Here is a 16,995-nt window from a genome sequence, read left to right as displayed (position 1 = left end):
TAAATCAGAAACCCTTTTTGAGAGATAGACTCCAAACAAAAACTCTTAAAAGGAGATAGTTATCATACCAGGGACTCCAGAGAAAATAGCTGCTATGGTCAGATTTAACTTACCCCTGAGTTTCCTGGAAGCAGTGGCAAAACGGGAAAGGAGCTGGGTGCTCTAGAGAGTTCTCACTGGTGATTAAATAAATTTATAGTCCCATCTTTTTTTGGTGGGGTGGGGGGAGGGCCGTGCCTCGCGGCATATGGGATCTTATTTCCCGACCAGGACTCAAACCTGCACCCCCTGCATTGGAAGCGCAGAGTCTTAACCTCTGGACCGCCAGGGAAGTCCCTGTAGTCCCATCTTGAGAGCGACTCCATGCATCCGGATTGTATAATTGAGGGTGTTGTCCTGCTCTGGGATGTCCTGGGCCAGGGTGACTGGAGAGGATCCTGCACCCTCAGTTGTAACTTAATCGTGTGGAACAACAGGGTCTGTGTCCCAGAGCTTGAAGGCTGTTCTCATGGTAACACTGCCTTTATCCCGAGAGTGGGGGGTTAAGAAAGAGTGTGCTGGGCCTGAGAGAGGGCGAATCCAAGGCCCAGCTTAGCCTCCTTCCTCCACAAGGCCATCAGGTACTGGGTGTGGGCATTCCTGGAGGAGGGAAAGGAGCCGGCCACGGTGTTCCCTAGACCTCCAGTTATCACCAAAGGTCTGGGCTTTTTCTTCTGTGGATCCAGCCCAGGCAGGATTCCAGAAGGTTCCGCCCAGCAATGTGCAGACCATTTGGCAATGCAGCATTTCGATGCCCGATTTCCCCAGACAGGCATCCTGTCTGCAGAGAGAGAACCCTTCTGTGTTGTTCCCACCGTGAGGGCTGTGGGCAATATGACGCCTGCGTGCCTGGTATTTTCAGCTCTCCGACCCAACAGCCCCAGGGATGCCATCCCAGGAGTGGATGTCTGAGCCAGAACGGAAGAAAGGATGGCCTCATAGGAGGGCAAAGATGCCTCGTGGGAGCAGCAAGCAGAAACAACTGAGGATCCGCTCCAAAAGGTAGGGTGTGTGGCCACCTCTGTCATTTCCCCGTGTGCCCACAGTGTCAGGAACTGCAAACTGCAATTTCAATAAACCCCCAAGGAAAGCTTCGTGAGGGATTCAAAAGGCATCTCTGTGTTCCAGGGAGAGAGAGAGAGACAGAGTCCCGTATAGGAACTGGGGTCTAGAGTTTCATGGTTAAAGGACTCAGTGTGTTTCCCCATCAGTCTACCGGCTGTGTGTTTTTCAGTGGTGCCTTTTTTAAGGCCAGGCGTCCAGCAAATATTCGAAAACTCAGTTGAAAACACATCCATCCAGTTTAACTCCTGAAGAGAGAGCGTGTTAATTATTTACAGCTTTTATTGCTTTTTTAATTATGCAAGTGATGCGTGTCCTTTGCAGAAAAATTAGAAGATGCAGATGAGTGAGGAGAAGACAATAAAACATCCTGGTGATCTCACCACTCGGAGACACTCACGTTTAGGTGTATGCCCTTCTAGACTTTTCTCCGTGATCTGTGCACATACATAATCTCCTGACTGCAAATGCGGGGTGGGGGGCAGATGGATTTTAAAACCCCTCTTTCATCGCGTCATTCTGATTGTCTCGCTCCTTTGCTCAAAACCCTTCAGGTTGCCCACTGCGTACCCTCCTCCCTCCACCACCCCGCCCCCCCCCCCCCGCCCCGCAAAGCTTTTAGGTCCCATTTTCCCATGGTCGCCCCCCTCCCTCTCAGTGTGATGTCATATGGTCCCAGCCCTCGCCTATTCTCTATTTGACACTCCGAACCCGGATCCCCAAGGCTCTCCTGCACCCACAGTCTCCCCTTCCTACAATGCCTGGCCTTCTCCTATTGTCAGTGTTTGGTCCAGACATAGGTATTTGTCGAGAGGGCCACACAAATTCCTAATGCTTACCTACAGCTGCTCAGGCTCTCACCGGCCAGAGATGACATACCCTCTTCTGAGGCCCCTGCACCCGCTTTCACTTGTCTGCCAGGACCACGTTTCCAGAGCTGGCATCGCTGAGGGCTTGCTGTGTGCCAGGCACAGCATTTTTCTCTCGAGGAAACCGAGACACACAGAGAAGTCGGGCAACTTCCCCGAGTACCCGGATCTGAACCAGCAAACCTTACTCCAGAGCCCAGGTGCCAAACAACAGCTTGCCCCGATGCTCCCAGCCCGTGATGGACATGAGAGTCACCTAGGGTTTTCTGGAGGTTTCTTGTGATGCTGGGTCAAATTCAGTGGGTCTGGGATGGGGCCTGAGATTCTGTATCTCTAACATGCTCCCCGGTGAGGCTGAGGCTGCTGGTCCAGTGAGCTAGCTTGGAGAGCAATGCTTTACATCACCCAAACCACATCCCGGGAGCTCAGGGATACTGGCACGTGGCTTTGCTCCCACAAAGCACTAAACTACATCCGAGTGATAGCTGGCAAGCCTGAAGTCTCCAGGCCTCAGTCAGAGTCCCGGGAGATGTGGGGAGGGGGACAAAGGTGGGGTGCCTCATTTACAGTTCCCAACACTGGAACTTGACTGTTTCAACAGACATTCATTGTGCACCTGCTAGGTGCCAGGTGTCTACACGTGGAGGCCGTTGGGGAAACATTCCCAAATAAGGCTGATGGTCCCAGGCTGGTCCTCCGAGAGGCCTGGAGATGTCTCTCCAGGATGCCTTGCAAACCCATCAGCAGCCCAGGGGCCAAACAGCCCATGTAAGAATCTTATTTGGCTGCAACATTGTTGAAAGTTTTGATGCTTAGTGTCCAAATAATAAATATCAGGAGATTTCACATATAAACCGGGATTTTGGCTTCTCTTAAAATATCTGAAGCTCTGAAGATATTGGGCGTGCCTTCTTGCGGGGCAGCAGCTGGCTGGGGCTTAGCAGCAGCTATGCCTGTGGACGGTGCCTGTGCTGTGCAGCCTGCGTCAGTCCCCACTTCTCCCTAGTGTCCTTTTTTCCCATTTTTTTTTTTTAGCTTTTTTTAAAAAATTGAAGTACAGTTGATTAACAATGTTGTGTTAGTTTCAGGTGTGCAACACAGAGGTTCATTATACACACACACATTCTTTTCCAGACTCTTTTCCCTTATAGGTTACTACAAAATATTGAATATGGTTCCCTGTGCTCTACAGTTGGTCCTTGTTGTTTATCTATTTTATATATGGTAGTTTGTATCTACCAATCCCAAACTCCTAATTTATCCCTCCTCCCACCACTCCCCTTTCCCCTTTGGTAACCATACATTTGTTTTCTATGTGTGTGAGTCTGTTTCTGAGATAAGTTCATTTGTGTCATATTTTAGTTTCCACCTATAAGTGGTATCGTATGGTATTTGTCTTTCTCTGTCTGACTTAACTTCACTTAGCACGATAATCTCTAGGTCCATCCATGTTGCTGCAAATGGCATTATTTCATTCTTTTTTATGGCTGAGTAGTATTCCATTGTATTTATGTACCACAACTTCATCCATTCATCTGCTGATGGACATTTAGGTTGTTTCCATGTCTTAGCTATTGTAAATAGTGCTGCTGTGAATAAAGGGGTGCACGTATCTTTTTGAATTATGGTTTTGTCTGGATATATGCCCAGGAGTGGGATTGCTGGATCATATGGCAACTCTATTTTTATTTTGGGGGGAAAACTCCATACTGTTTTCCATAGTGGCTGCACCCGTGTATATTCCCATCAACAGTGTAGGAGGGTTCCCTTTTCTCCACACCCTCTCCAGCATTTATTATTTGTAGATTTTTTTTTTTTTTTTTGATGATGGCTATTCTGACCGGTGTGAGGTGATACCTCACTGCAGCTTTGATTTGCATTTCACTAATAATTAGCGATGTTGAGCATTGTTTCATGTGGCTTTTGGCCACCTGTATGTCTTCTTTGGAGAAGTGTCTATTTAGATCTTCTGCCCATTTTTTTGATTGGGTTGTTTGCTTTTTTGGCATTGAGCTGTATGAGCTGTTTGTATATTTTGGAGATTAATCTCTTGTTGGTTTTGCATCATTTGCAAATATTTTCTTGCAGTCTGTAGGTTGTTCTCTAGTGTCTTACGTTTAGTCATGTAGTCGGCCTGGCCCTCGTAGGCATGCGTGTTTGCAAATCTTCATCTTAACATCCGGTTTTGTGGGAGCCAAAACTCTGCCTCCCAGTCAGTGAGCTTCTCAGCAAGAGGCTGCAGGTGAAAAAGTGAGGGGGCAGAGGGACCCCGGCGTGCAAACAGGAGAGGTCAGAACCCAGGCTCGACAGCTCTGTCCTGGAGCCTCCAGCCGGGTGCACTGGGGATGATTCTCTTGAAGTTTTTACATCCACCAAACTTTGACTGGTCGACCACGATCCCTTCATCGTTCGTGCCTGTACTGGCTCACGATCGTCCTTTGAGTCATTCTAACCTCAGGACCTTTGCACTTGCTGATCTATTTACCTCTACCTGCGCACACCACCTCTGGCTCCTCGTGGGGCTGGCTCCCCCTCATCTCAGCAAAGACGTTGGCATTGTGGCGGAGACTCACCTGACCCCGGTACCTCAGTGGTTCCCCCCTTTTTCTCTCCATCCCATCGTCTTGTTTTATTCCCTTCATAGGTTGTCGGCAGAATTCATTTTCTTGAGGCATGGAATTGATGGCAGCTTGCTTCTTAAAAGCCAACAGTGGAGGGCCTCCCTGGTGGCGCAGTGGTTGAGAGTCCGCCTGCCGATGCAGGGGACGCGGGTTCGTGCCCCGGTCCGGGAAGATCCCACATGCCGCGGAGCGGCTGGGCCCGTGAGCCGTGGCCGCTGAGCCTGCGCGTCCGGAGCCTGTGCTCCGCAACGGGAGAGGCCACGACAGTGAGAGGCCCGCGTACTGCAAAAAATAAATAAATATATCTCACTGTTAAGAGAAAAGATGTATATCTCACACTGAATATATCATCCTTCAGTTTGATTTTTAAACTCCATATTGTGTTTTCGAAGATCTCGCCATGTTTGGTACATACAGATAAAATTCATTCATCTTAATTGCTGTAGAGTATTCTCTCCCATGGAAATTACACACTGTATTTTCCATTCCCCTATTTATGGACATTTAAATCATTTCCAGTTTTTGTGTGTGTGTGTGCTAACTTTGCAATGAACATGCTTATACGTGCCTCCTTAGACACAATGTGAGAAGTTTCCTAAGAAATATACCTAAAATGGAATTACTGGGTTATAAGATAATCACATTTTCAACTTTACAGGTTATTACCAAATCACTCTCTGGAGTGCTTGTGTCACTGTAGGTTTCCTCCAGCTAACAGTGAGAGTTTGCCCTGCTCCCATATTCTTACTAATGTTTGTTAGGAGCAGATTTTTAATGTTTTGCCCACCCAGAATTTGTAGGGTTGTGTATATATCCTAGATTTGCATATATTCTTTGCCTGTTGTATATACTGCAGATATTTTTCCTGGTCTATTATCTGACTTTTTAAGCCCATTCATTTATATTTACCCGCATAATTGCAAACATCTTGCCTCTTCATCCCTTTTGGCATGTCAGATCTTCCTTCTGGGATTGTTTTCTTCTGTCTGAAGTATATTCTTTGGAATTTCCTTTAGAGAAGAAAAATCTCAGTTTCTATTAGCCTGAAAGTGCATTTATTTCATCCTTGTTGTTGAAAAATATTTTTTCTGGGTACACAGTCTCAGGTTGACAGTTATTTCCTCTCAGTCCATCAAAGCTGTTATTGCATCGTCACTTGGCTTCTATTTTGTGGTGAGAAGTCAGCTACAAGTCTATTCATCTGTCTTTTGAAGGTCTCTTATCTCTGGCTACTTTCAAGATCTTCTTCTTCGGTGTTCCATACTTTTACTTTGATGTATCCAGGTACACGTCACTTTCATTTATTCCATTAGGAATCCATTGGGCTTCTATAATTTCTGGATTGATGTCTACCCGGAAAATTCTCAGCCATTGTTCTTCAGATGTTGCCTCCATCCCAGTCTCCCTCTTCTTTGGAACATCGAAATAATGCATCTTAGATCTGTCTTTCATGTCTCTTAACCTCTATTTTCAACAACTTTGTCTCTCCCTGCTATAATCTAGATACTCTGTTCGGATGTATCTTTAAAATGTTACTAACTTTCTTAATCCACTGTGTGTTTTTTTCAAAGCTCTATTGACATATATTGAATTTCAACATCATGCATATTGAAAGTGTGCGATATAGTAAGTTTTGACATGTTCACACCCGTGAAACCAACAACACTATCAAGAGAGCAAACGTATCCGCAATCCCCAGAGTTTCCATGTACCTCCTTATAATTCTTTCCTCCTGCCCCTACCTGCCACCCTCCCCCCCCCCCCCAGGTAACCACCGATGTGCTTTATGTCACTATAGAGTATTTCACTTTTTCTAGAATTTTATAAAAATGGAAGCAGACAATATATACCTTCCCCCCTTTTTTTTGGCTGGGCTTTTTCTTCACTCTGTATGATTATTTTGAGGCCCATCCATGTTGTGTGTATCAGTCATTTGTTCCTTTTCATTCCTAAGTAGTCAGCCATTGGGTGGATATGGCACAATTTGTTATACAACCACTTGGTGGTAGACATTTGGCTTGTTTCAGTTTTGAGCTGTTATAAATAAAAAGTACTATAAATATTCATATACAAGTCTTTGTATGGGTATAAGCTTTAAATTCTCTTGAGTAAATACCGAAGAGTGGAATGTCTGGATCATATATGGTAGAGGCATAATTTTTTAAGATGCTGCCAAGCTGTTTTCCAAAGTGGTTGTATCATTTTACATTTCCACGAGCAGTGTGTGACAGCTTCTGCCTCTCCACCTCCTTGCCAACACTTAGTATGGCCATCCTTTTTAATTTTTGTCATTCTAATAGATGTGTGATGGTATTGTATTAGTTTGAATTTACATTTCCCTAATAAATGATGATATTGACTATCTTTTCATGTACTTATTTGTCATTTATGTATCTTGTTTGGTGGAATATCTGTTTGCATCTTTTCCCACTAAAAATGGGTTGTTAGTTTTCTTCTTATTGAATTTTGAGAGTTATTTATATATTCTGGCTATAAGTCCTTTTTCCGATATGCAAGTGGTAAATGTTTCCTTCCAGTCTGTGCCTTTTTTTTTTTTTTTTTTTTTGTGGCTTGTTTTTTGTTTTTAATTCTCTTAACAGTGTCTTTTAAAGGGCAGACATTTTAAATTTTGATGAATTCCAATTATCATTCTTTCTTTGGATTGTGCTTTTGATGTCATAACTAAAAAATCTTGGCCTAAATCATAGCCACAAAGATTTTTCTCTTAAGTTTTCTTCCGTAGCTTTACTGTTGTAGGTTTAATATTCAGACCTAGGATCAAATTTTTGTATATGGTGTGATGTATAAATCAAAGTTCTTAGTTTTGCAGGTGGATACCTAATCGTTCCAGCATGATTTGTTCATCTATTTGTCTATTTTGATGCATATGCCATGTTGTTTTGATGACACTGCCTGACTTGAAGGGTTACTCTAAAACTTAAATATTCAAGGCAGTGTGGTATTCACATCAAAATCGACAAATAGATCAATGAAACAGAATAAAGAATACAGAAATAGACCACACATACATGGTCAGTTGATTTTTGACTAAGGTTCAAAGGAAGTTCAATGGCAAAAGTATAGTCTTTTCAACAAATGTTGCTGGACCTGGAAAGTTTCCCCACCAGGAAGCCAAGGCAATCATGAAGCTCGCCTCATCTGTTCCTCTTCTCTCAGGGACCACTGCTTTCATTGCTTGGTGTCTAATGTCCTGAGAATCATTGTTTTAGACATGTGTCCATTTTTTTATTTGGGAGGGCACATCTAGTCACTGCTATACCACGTTGGTCAGAAGAAGTCCCTGGACTAACGCAATGGCCTCTTAATTGGTCCCCTGCTTTTACATGTCTGTCGAGTTTTAAATTTAATTCCTGACAATATTATATTTAATTTTTTTTAAGTTCCGTTTAATTATTTTTCAAATATGCCTGGTCATTTTTATAGTCTCTTGCTCTTTACTCTTCTTTTTTTAAATTGAGGTATGATTGACAAACATAAAAGCTGTATATATTTAATATATACATCTTGACAAGTTTGAAGGTACATGTACACCCATGAAGCCATCACCACATTCAGTGTCCTACACTTTCCTAAACTTATCCATCATCTCTAGAAGTTTCTTCCCTTCCTCTTTTTTGTTTTTTGATAAGAATATTTGACATAAAATTTAAATTTTATGTAAATTTTAAATTAAGAAAATTTTAAGTATATAATACAGTATCGTTAACTGTATCATTAATGATACAGTTATCGTTTAAGTATTAGATATACAGATATCGTTTAAATATCTAGATGGTATACAGATATCGTTTAAGTATATAATACAGTATCATTAACAGTATCGTTTTAAGTATATAATACAGTATCGTTAACTGTATCGTTAATGATACAGTTATCGTTTAAGTATTAGATATACAGATATCGTTTAAATATATAGATGGTATACAGATATCGTTTAAGTATATAATACAGTATCGTTTTAAGTATATAATACAGTATCGTTAACTATATGCACTGTGGTGTGCAGTAGGTATCTAGTATTTATTCATTTTGTGGAAGTGAAACTTTGTACCCTTAGATCAACACCTTCTTGATTCTCCCTCCCTCCATCCCTGGTAACCACTATTCTGTTCTCTGTTTTGATGACATTGACTTAAATCAGGTTCCTGATTTAAGTGGGATCATGTAGTATTTGTTCTGTATCTGGCTTATTTCATTTAGCATATTTTCCAGTTCATCCCTGTTGTAGTAAATGGCAATATTTCTCTCTTTTTTAAGACAAGTAATATCCCATTTTATGTATACACCACATTTTCTTTATCTAGTCATCGATGGATGTTTGGGTTGTTTCCATGTCTTGGCTATTGTAAATAATGCTGCAATGAACATAGGTGTGCAGTTATCTCTTCAAGATCCTGATTTCAATTTGTTTGGGTATTTACCCAGAAGTGGGATTGCTGGGTCATAGAGGACTTCTATTTTTAAGGTTTTGAGGCACTTTCATACTGCTTTCCATAATGGCTGCATAAATTTACATTCCTACCAACAATGTACAAGGGTCCCCTATTCTCCACATCCTCACCAACACTTACCTTTTGCCTCTTTGATGAGAGCCATTTTAAGAGGTGTGAGGTGATATCTCACTGTAGGTTTGATTTGTATTTCCCTGATGTTGAGCACCTTTTCATATACCTGTTGGCCATTCGTATGTCTTCTTCTGAGAAATATCTATTCATGTCCTTTGCCCATTTAATAATTGAGTTCTTGGGTTTTTTTCCTATTCGTTTTGCTATTCAGTTGTGTGAGTTCCTTATGTATTTTGGATATTGGTTCCCTGTCAGATATATGGTTTGCAAATATTTTCTACCATTCCCTAGGTTACCATTTCATTCTGTTGATTGTTTCCCTTGCTGTGCAGAGGCTTTTTGGTTTGATGTTGTCCCACATGTTTATTGTTGCTTTTGTGGCCTGTGCTTTTGGCATCATATCCAAGAAGTCATTACCAAGGCCAGTACAAGCAGATTTTCTCTATGTTTCCTTCTAAAAGTTTTAGTTTCAGGTCTTATGTTTAGGTCTTTAATGCATTTGGAGTTGATTTTTTGTGTATGGTGTAAGACAAGGGTCTAATTTCACTGTTTTGCATGTGGATATCCAGTTTTCCCAACACCATTTATTGAAGAGACCATCTTTTCCCGATTGTATATTCTTGTCCTCTTCCTCCCACCCCCATTGAAAATCAGTTTACAGTAAATGTGGGGGTTTATTTCTGGTCTCTTTATTCTGTTCCATTTGTTAATACATCTGTTTTTATGCCAGTACCATACTGTTTCTATTACTGTAGCTCTGTGATATATTTTAAAAACCCAGGAAGTGTGATGCCTCCTGCTTTGTTCTTCTTGCTCAAGATTGCTTCAGTTATTTGGAGTCTCTTGTGGTTCCATATGTATTTTAGGATTGTTTTTTCTATTTATGTAAACTGTACTCTTATTTTCAACCTTTTAAAGAGACACACTAAATATTTTGCATCTGATAATGCCAACACAGGAAGTCTTGGCATGTCTGACTCTGTTTTATATATGAGCTCTCACTTATGGTATCTTGTTTCCTTGTTTGTTTTTGGATATTTGATGGTGAGCTGAGATTTTTGCAACTTTGTGGTGGGTTTCTCCAGTAATGATTTGTTTTGCTTCTGCTAGGTGCCTGGGGGCACACAATGAGCACTACTTTAATAAGGTTCTGGTTGTAGGTTTCTCCATGTCACAGGGTAGTGTGAATTCAGATTGCAAACCCATGAGAAGACTGTCTTATTGTTATGAAATTAACCGGAGAGACTTTTGCCCCCTCCACTCAGTGATAAGATTGGAATTAAAAAATATATAGATTCTCTGGGCAGGTGGTGGAGGTAGGATGTATTATCCCTAATTAACCCATATATTGAGGGTATAGCCTCTGAGGTCTCAGTTTTCTGCAGGAGTAGAGGTTGGATCTTCCACCTGACTCACAGGGTAGATTCTGGGTTTGAATCCTGCACCCGGAACCCCACCAGACAATGGAAATGGACGAGCAGGATCATGGAAACAAAAGGGCAAGCTCACCTGGCTTGGCAAATGCCCTCAAAATGAAATCACTCTCACTTTTTTCCACTTGGTTTTTAACTTTTAAGTATATCTTACCTTTTAATCAGAACACCAATGCATTTAAATATAAATTGTAAACATTTTTATATTTAATCTACATTTTTCGTTGGTTTCAGTATAAGGGTAAATATGGGGGTAGTCAACCAAAGTAACTAGTTCACTGTGCTGTTAGAAATGGACTTCTTATTTTCTAACCTTGCTTATGCTTCTTTGATCATCAAGAAACTGCATGTTTTGATGTAGTCAGATGGAGTTACCTTTTCCTTTACGATTATTATTTTTTGTTCTTGTCTAAGAAATTTTTCCTTGTCTCAAGCCCCCAATGTCACAAATACAAAAAGATAGTCCCTTATGTTCTTTCTCTCTATATATTAATGTAAAGAAGGATTTGTTTTTATTTTTGTTTATATAGAAAACAGTGGACCTTGGGTCAAGTTTGGCTCTTGGCTTGTTTCTGTATGCCCTGTGTATGTCCTGTATACCTGTATGTGAGGTAGGCATGATTTTTACATTTTAAAAAGAATGTGTATATGTATACTGGATTGGCCAAAAAGTTCATTCAGGTTTGTCTGTAAGATGGTACCAAAAACCCGAACGAACTTTATGGCCACCCCAATACATACATACATACATATATACACACACACACACACACACACACACACACACGTGTATATATATGTATATGAAAAATGTGTGGCAGAGATTGTATGTGGCTTGTAAAGTCTAAAATATTTATTACCTGGACCTTTGTATAAAAAGCTTATAGACCCCTGGCCCAATCCCCTTTTTTCACTTATTTGCTGTATTTTAACTTCCCGTTTGTACCTGAAGTTTATTTCAGGGCCCTCCCTTGTGTATCATTCGACTCTTTGTTGCCAGCTCCAAACACCACACTGTAATGAAAATGGGTGTTGTCATTAATGAAAGCACACGAGTTAAAGGAGAGGGATTAGAAAAGGCAGGGTCCATTTTCAGAGTGGAAATGGGAAAATGTAGAAAATTCATACTTGGACGCCTAATTGCCCTGACATTAACTAGAGGCATAGATTCAGAGCATTCATTAACAATGTCTCGGCCGTGCCCAGAGCAGGCACTGGACCATGGAATTGACTTTTACTGATTAGTTTGTAACTGTGTACAGAGCTGTACGAAGCATGAAACGCTCAGAGACTTGTTCTAGGGAGCTCCTGACAACGAACAATGAATTGTGAAGCCCCAAGTGAATCGGGATGAGTGGAGAGGAGATTGGAGGTTATGTGGGTGAGGGGTGCTTTGTAAACCCTAAAATGTAGATTCATCACAGAAGGGGAGAGCACAGGAGAACGCACAGAGGATGGAAATCTCTTAATTGACGGTGTTTTTCCTTATAAAGCAGCTGTTTATAGTCTGAGCCTGTGTCTGCTCACTTTTTACTCATTCAATGAGGTAACTCTGAGATGAGATGGAGACGCAGACCTAGGGATGAGGTGGCCGCCACTCCTCATGGCTGAGACCCTCTGTGACGTGCTCCACGGCACCAGAGCTTTGACCCCGGTCTCAAGTCCGGTTTGGTGGGATGCTGAGGGTCTGCTATACCTCCACTCCACTTCTCTTTGCTTTGTTACTCCCCGTGGGATCAAGAGAGGAAAGTGAGGAGGATAATATGACACACCATATACTCCTTCCCCAGGATGAGCATGTGTCAGGCAGGCCACGCAAACCTGCAAGTCTGCCTCCTTGGATCTACCTTCCAAGACCTGGCTGATAAAAGGGACAGTGGGCATGGGGGTCAGGGCGGGATTGGAGTAGGCAGGGTAGTCAATGGCTGTCAATCGGCATCAAGATACATGACAGACCTCACCCTGCCTCCTTTTGTGAGCTTCCCACTGGACTCCAGGCAAAGCTGGTGTCCCCTGTGCTCTTGACCTTGGTCCACCACTCATCAGTGCCCCGGCTGGAGCTGACCTGGGGTAAGAAAGCTTTTTTCTGATTGGTCTTCCATGAGGTCTATAAACAAAGATATTGTGCTGTTCTTACGTAAGTGCTGATAATGTGGGCTCTTACAGGAAGATCTACGGAGAGAGAGACCAAGAGAGCAGAGGGTGTGTCACGTATGAGTTGGATTTAAAGTCTGGCCCTTAAATAGCAGCTTATTAAAACAAAATGTAAAGCACTGTAGAAGACAGCTAAAAGCAGGGAATTAGACATGAATACAAAAATCTAGACTGATCTTCAAAACATAGCCTTGAGTAAAAATAAAGTGAGAATAAGAATGGCTCTGTGGTACAATGTCACACACAAAAGCGACACTACATATTTATAAGCATACATGCATATTTAAGGAGGCTTGGCAAACATGCCCGAGTGCTTCTGGGGGAAATAGGCGGATGGGAGTGAGAAGAAGAGAAGCAGGGGCGACACTCTAACCTTGCATCTGAGGTTGGGCTGCCTAGGAGCAGAGCCTGAGACGGGGATTCTTGTACAAGAGATTTATGCAGGGAGGGCTCTCAGGAGACTTGTAAGGGATGACGGAAGCAGACAAGGGCGACGGAAGAACTCAGCAAAGATGCGGGCTTGGGTGTCCAGTCGTACCTGATCCCACAGGGAGCTCTGGAGTGTGAAGTGCATCCCAGAGATGGTCCTGCTCAGAGGCAAAGGGACTGGGCTCTCACACCCTGTGACAGTCAGTCAATGGCTAAGGGCCCTGCATGGGGGGTGTGCACACTCTCCCAGGCCTTCCAGGCAAGCTGGCTGCCACTGGCCTAGGGCAGCCCTCTTGAGAAGGTGGTAAGTGTGCGTCCCAGCAGCCGGCCACAGACGAGCAGCCTGGTGAAGGCGGTGGAGACAGGCACTGATGGCATCTGCTGAACTGCGAGGGGCCTTGCAGGACGGGTGACGGCGAGCTTGCAGGACCTGCCCCACCGTGGCTGTCCGTTCCCAGGGTGATGCTGCTCTAGGAGGGGCTGCACACAGAATGTTCTGGAGAACACAGGAGGGGAAAAAGTAGACCCTGCCCATGACTAAACAAAAATTGCTTTGAAGACAATGCCAAGATCCACTTGGGCTCCCCCCAAGGCCAAAAGGGTCCAAATTCCGTCTTAATGAGATTTGAATCCAGAGGCTGGAGCTCTCTCAGCAGTCTCCTAGTTGTTTTCATTGGGCGCAGTTCCTCGCTTTTGTCCGTTTTCCAAAAGCAAACCTCCCTGCAGTTCAAACTGTGCCATTCTTAACACCTGCCAGCTTGTAGGCAGTCACCCACTGACCGGGGGCAAAGGTGACCCACAGCACACAGGGGAAGAATGCTCCCACACCTCCCACCTTCCTTCCTGCCTTTGTCTCTGTACTTGGAAATCACTCTCCCCCGGCCCAGCAGGAGCCCCGACTGGTTCAGGGATTTGTGATTAGCAGAACGGCAGCCCTGTAGCTCTCCACCCGGGCTCAGATAGTCTTTCAGGAACCTGGAGTCTTGACAAGCAGGGATGCGTTGCTTCAAAGAACCAGGAAGGCACCGCTGGGGAGTGACAGCTCCTGCCCAGGGCCCAGGAGGCCATAGTGCCTGTAAGTGGAGCCTCTCCCAGACATGAAAAAGATGAAGAAAAAGTCGCTTTTTCCTTGTTGCTGCTATGAAAATGAGCGCCCAAGAGGATACGGAATTCTGCAGATCTTACTTAACTTCTGCAAGCAGCCCTGATTATTAGGGGACTGCGGCTGGATGTTGGCGGCAGCTCAGACAAATGAGAACGAAAAATGGCCAAGCAGGTTACCTCGCCTTCCTCCCCAGCCTGGTGGCTCTAAAGAGCATCATCGAGGGAACAGAGTTCTTGTAAACTGAGGCTTGCAAAGGGAAGGGAGTCCCTGTGGCTCGACCAGGCAGCTAGAAGCGGTGCAAAGATCTTCCCAAAGAGCTGAGCACTGATAATGGTCACAATGGTTCAGGGACTCGAGCCAAGAGTTTAGCTCCCACCTGGCTGCAGGGCTTCGAGTCTTAGGGCATATTGCAGGCGTTCTGCCTCTCAGTTCTTTCACCTGCCAAGTGGGGGGCTAGACCAGCTTGCTGGTCTGCTTTCTGCTGCACATTCTTATTGGTAAAAAATGTTTAGCCTGCACCCTAAGAAATGCACAACTGTTCATTTACGTTATCCATCTGTTCTACTCCCCTGATGTATTAAGTGCATTACAAAGGGCCCGCAACAATAGGTACAAGAAAGTCTAGATAAAAGTAACTGTAGATAGAGGCTCAGTATTCTTTCTAAATTTATTTTATTGAAGTATAGTTGATTTACAGTGTTGTGTTAATTTCTGCTGTACAGCAAAGTGATTCAGTTATATATCTATATATATACACACACATTCTTTTCCATTATGGTTTATCCCAGGATATTGAATATAGTTCCCTGTGCTATACAGTAGGACCGTGCTATTTATCCATTCCATATGTAATAGTTTGCATGTGCGAATCCCAAACTCCCAATCCATTTCTCTCCGCTCCCCCCACTTGGCAACCACACATCTGTTCTCTTTGTATGTGAGCCCGTTTCTGTGTTGTAGTTAAGTTCATTTGTGTCATATTTTAGATTCCACACGTAAGTGGTATCGTACGGTATTTGTCTTTCTCTTTCTGACTTACTTCATTTAGTATGATAATGTCTAGGTCTCATGTCGCTGCAAATGACATTATTTCATTATTTTTTTATGGCTGAGTAGTATTCCGTTGTATATATATACCACATCTTCTTTATCCATTCATCTGTCAATGGACATTTAGGTTGTTTCCGTGTCTTGGCTATTGTGAATAGTGCTGCTATGAACATAGGAGTGCTTGTATCTTTTTGAATTATAGTTTTGTCTGGATATATCCCCAGGAGTGGGATAGCTGGATCATATGACAACTCTATGCTCAGTTTTTAGAGGAACCTCCGTACTGTTTTCCACAGTGGCTGTACCAATATACATTTCCATCAGCAGTGTAGGAGGGTTCCCATTTCTCCATGCCCTCTCCAGCATTTGTTATTTGTAGAATTTTTAATGATGGCATTCTGATGGTGTGAGGTGCTACCTCATTGTAGTTTTTCTGTTTGTTTGTTTGTTTTTTATTTAAACTAACATAGCATTGTAAAGCAATTAAACTCCAATAAAGATGTTAAAAAAAAAAAAAACCAAACATTAAGCGTAAAATAAGCACCTGTTGGTTTTGAATAGCTGCATAGGCCTGCCCAGAGGTAGAGGGCAATGTTGATAGTTTCCTTAAAAATTATTTTTATTTTTATTTTTTAGGATTATTTAGAAGCCTCTGGCTTGTCATGTTGCTTTGATAGATACCAGATTTTGCACAAATTAAGAAACCATAAATGCATGTCTTACATGTTTTGTTGTAAATGATATGTAGGATGTTTGTCATTTAAATAACAGTTTAGAGTTATGGTTACAATAATCCCTACCATAAGGAATAACTGTCTAAGCAGTTCCCATAGACCATAGACACCATGTCACATATTCGGGTCCTTCTACCTTTGTCTTCCTCCCTCCCTCTGTCCTTTCTTTTGGGGTCATTAAAAACAAACAAACAAAAGATATTCATTAAGGGTCCTGAGCTGGGTGCTCAGTATTTAGACTTAACCTCAGTCATTTTAGACGAGACTTCCCAGTTGTGGGGCTCACTTTGACATGTGTTCCTTGCTGGCCATTTCCAGCAGCAAGACAGGAGGCCTCAGGAAGGCATCCTGTGATTAAGAAGCCTTGGCTGAGTTGTGACTTCTGGTTACAATCACAAGCCCTCTGCATTTCTGGAAGTGGCTCTGATGGGCAGGGGTTGCTGGAAGGTCTCTCTCTAAGCCTTTCCGGGGGATCATCAATGGATCCACTAGGAATAAGCACTTCATCATTGGTGGTAAGACTTCAGGTGATCAGAAAATGGTCAGATTCTGTTACAGGAGATTTCCTTTTATGATATATAGGAACAATATCATAAAATTGTATCACAAAATTGAATTGGTAATCTCAACATTCTGGTGGAACCCTGGTCCTCAACAGATTCTTCACTTGTGTTTAAATCAACTCTACAATACCAGCTTTTATCTAGTATTTTCATGGGTAGCCAAGCTTGACTTTGAATATATTTACTGGTCTTTTGGTTTTCACGTGTATCTTTACTATTTCCTTATTAGAAGGGAATACTTTATTTTTGTTTCTTTCTTTTTTAAGGTTTAATTTTATTAGGAAGATTAAAGATTTCGTATCTTAGAAAGCAATATCAAAACCATTTATAATCTGAAGTGAAATATGAAT

At 42.6% G+C, this 16,995-nt stretch overlaps 1 protein-coding gene across 16 annotated transcripts in view; it reads left to right on the top strand.

The window, feature by feature from the left end:
* ZNF831 (zinc finger protein 831) overlaps window positions 1-16,995 on the top strand; it is a 174,068-nt gene that overhangs the window by 35,531 nt on the left and 121,542 nt on the right. For 14 of the 16 annotated variants that reach the window (XR_004345756.1, XR_004345755.1, XR_004345757.1 and 11 more), the window contains exon 3: window positions 902-1,041. Coding sequence is in view for 11 of the 16 variants with exons in the window: in XM_032605022.1 (XP_032460913.1) it covers window positions 902-1,041 (140 nt within the window). In the remaining 5 variants the exon portion in view is untranslated. Of the gene's footprint in view, window positions 1-807; window positions 1,042-16,995 lie in introns of all 16 variants that reach the window. The other 2 variants (XR_004345759.1, XM_032605031.1) reach the window with 2 other exon arrangements.

Source organism: Phocoena sinus, chromosome 15, assembly GCF_008692025.1.
Source record: "Phocoena sinus isolate mPhoSin1 chromosome 15, mPhoSin1.pri, whole genome shotgun sequence".
Lineage (NCBI taxonomy): Eukaryota > Metazoa > Chordata > Mammalia > Artiodactyla > Phocoenidae > Phocoena > Phocoena sinus.
The sequence above is the reverse complement of the archived record's forward strand: the minus strand, read 5'-3'. Positions and strand labels throughout refer to the sequence as shown.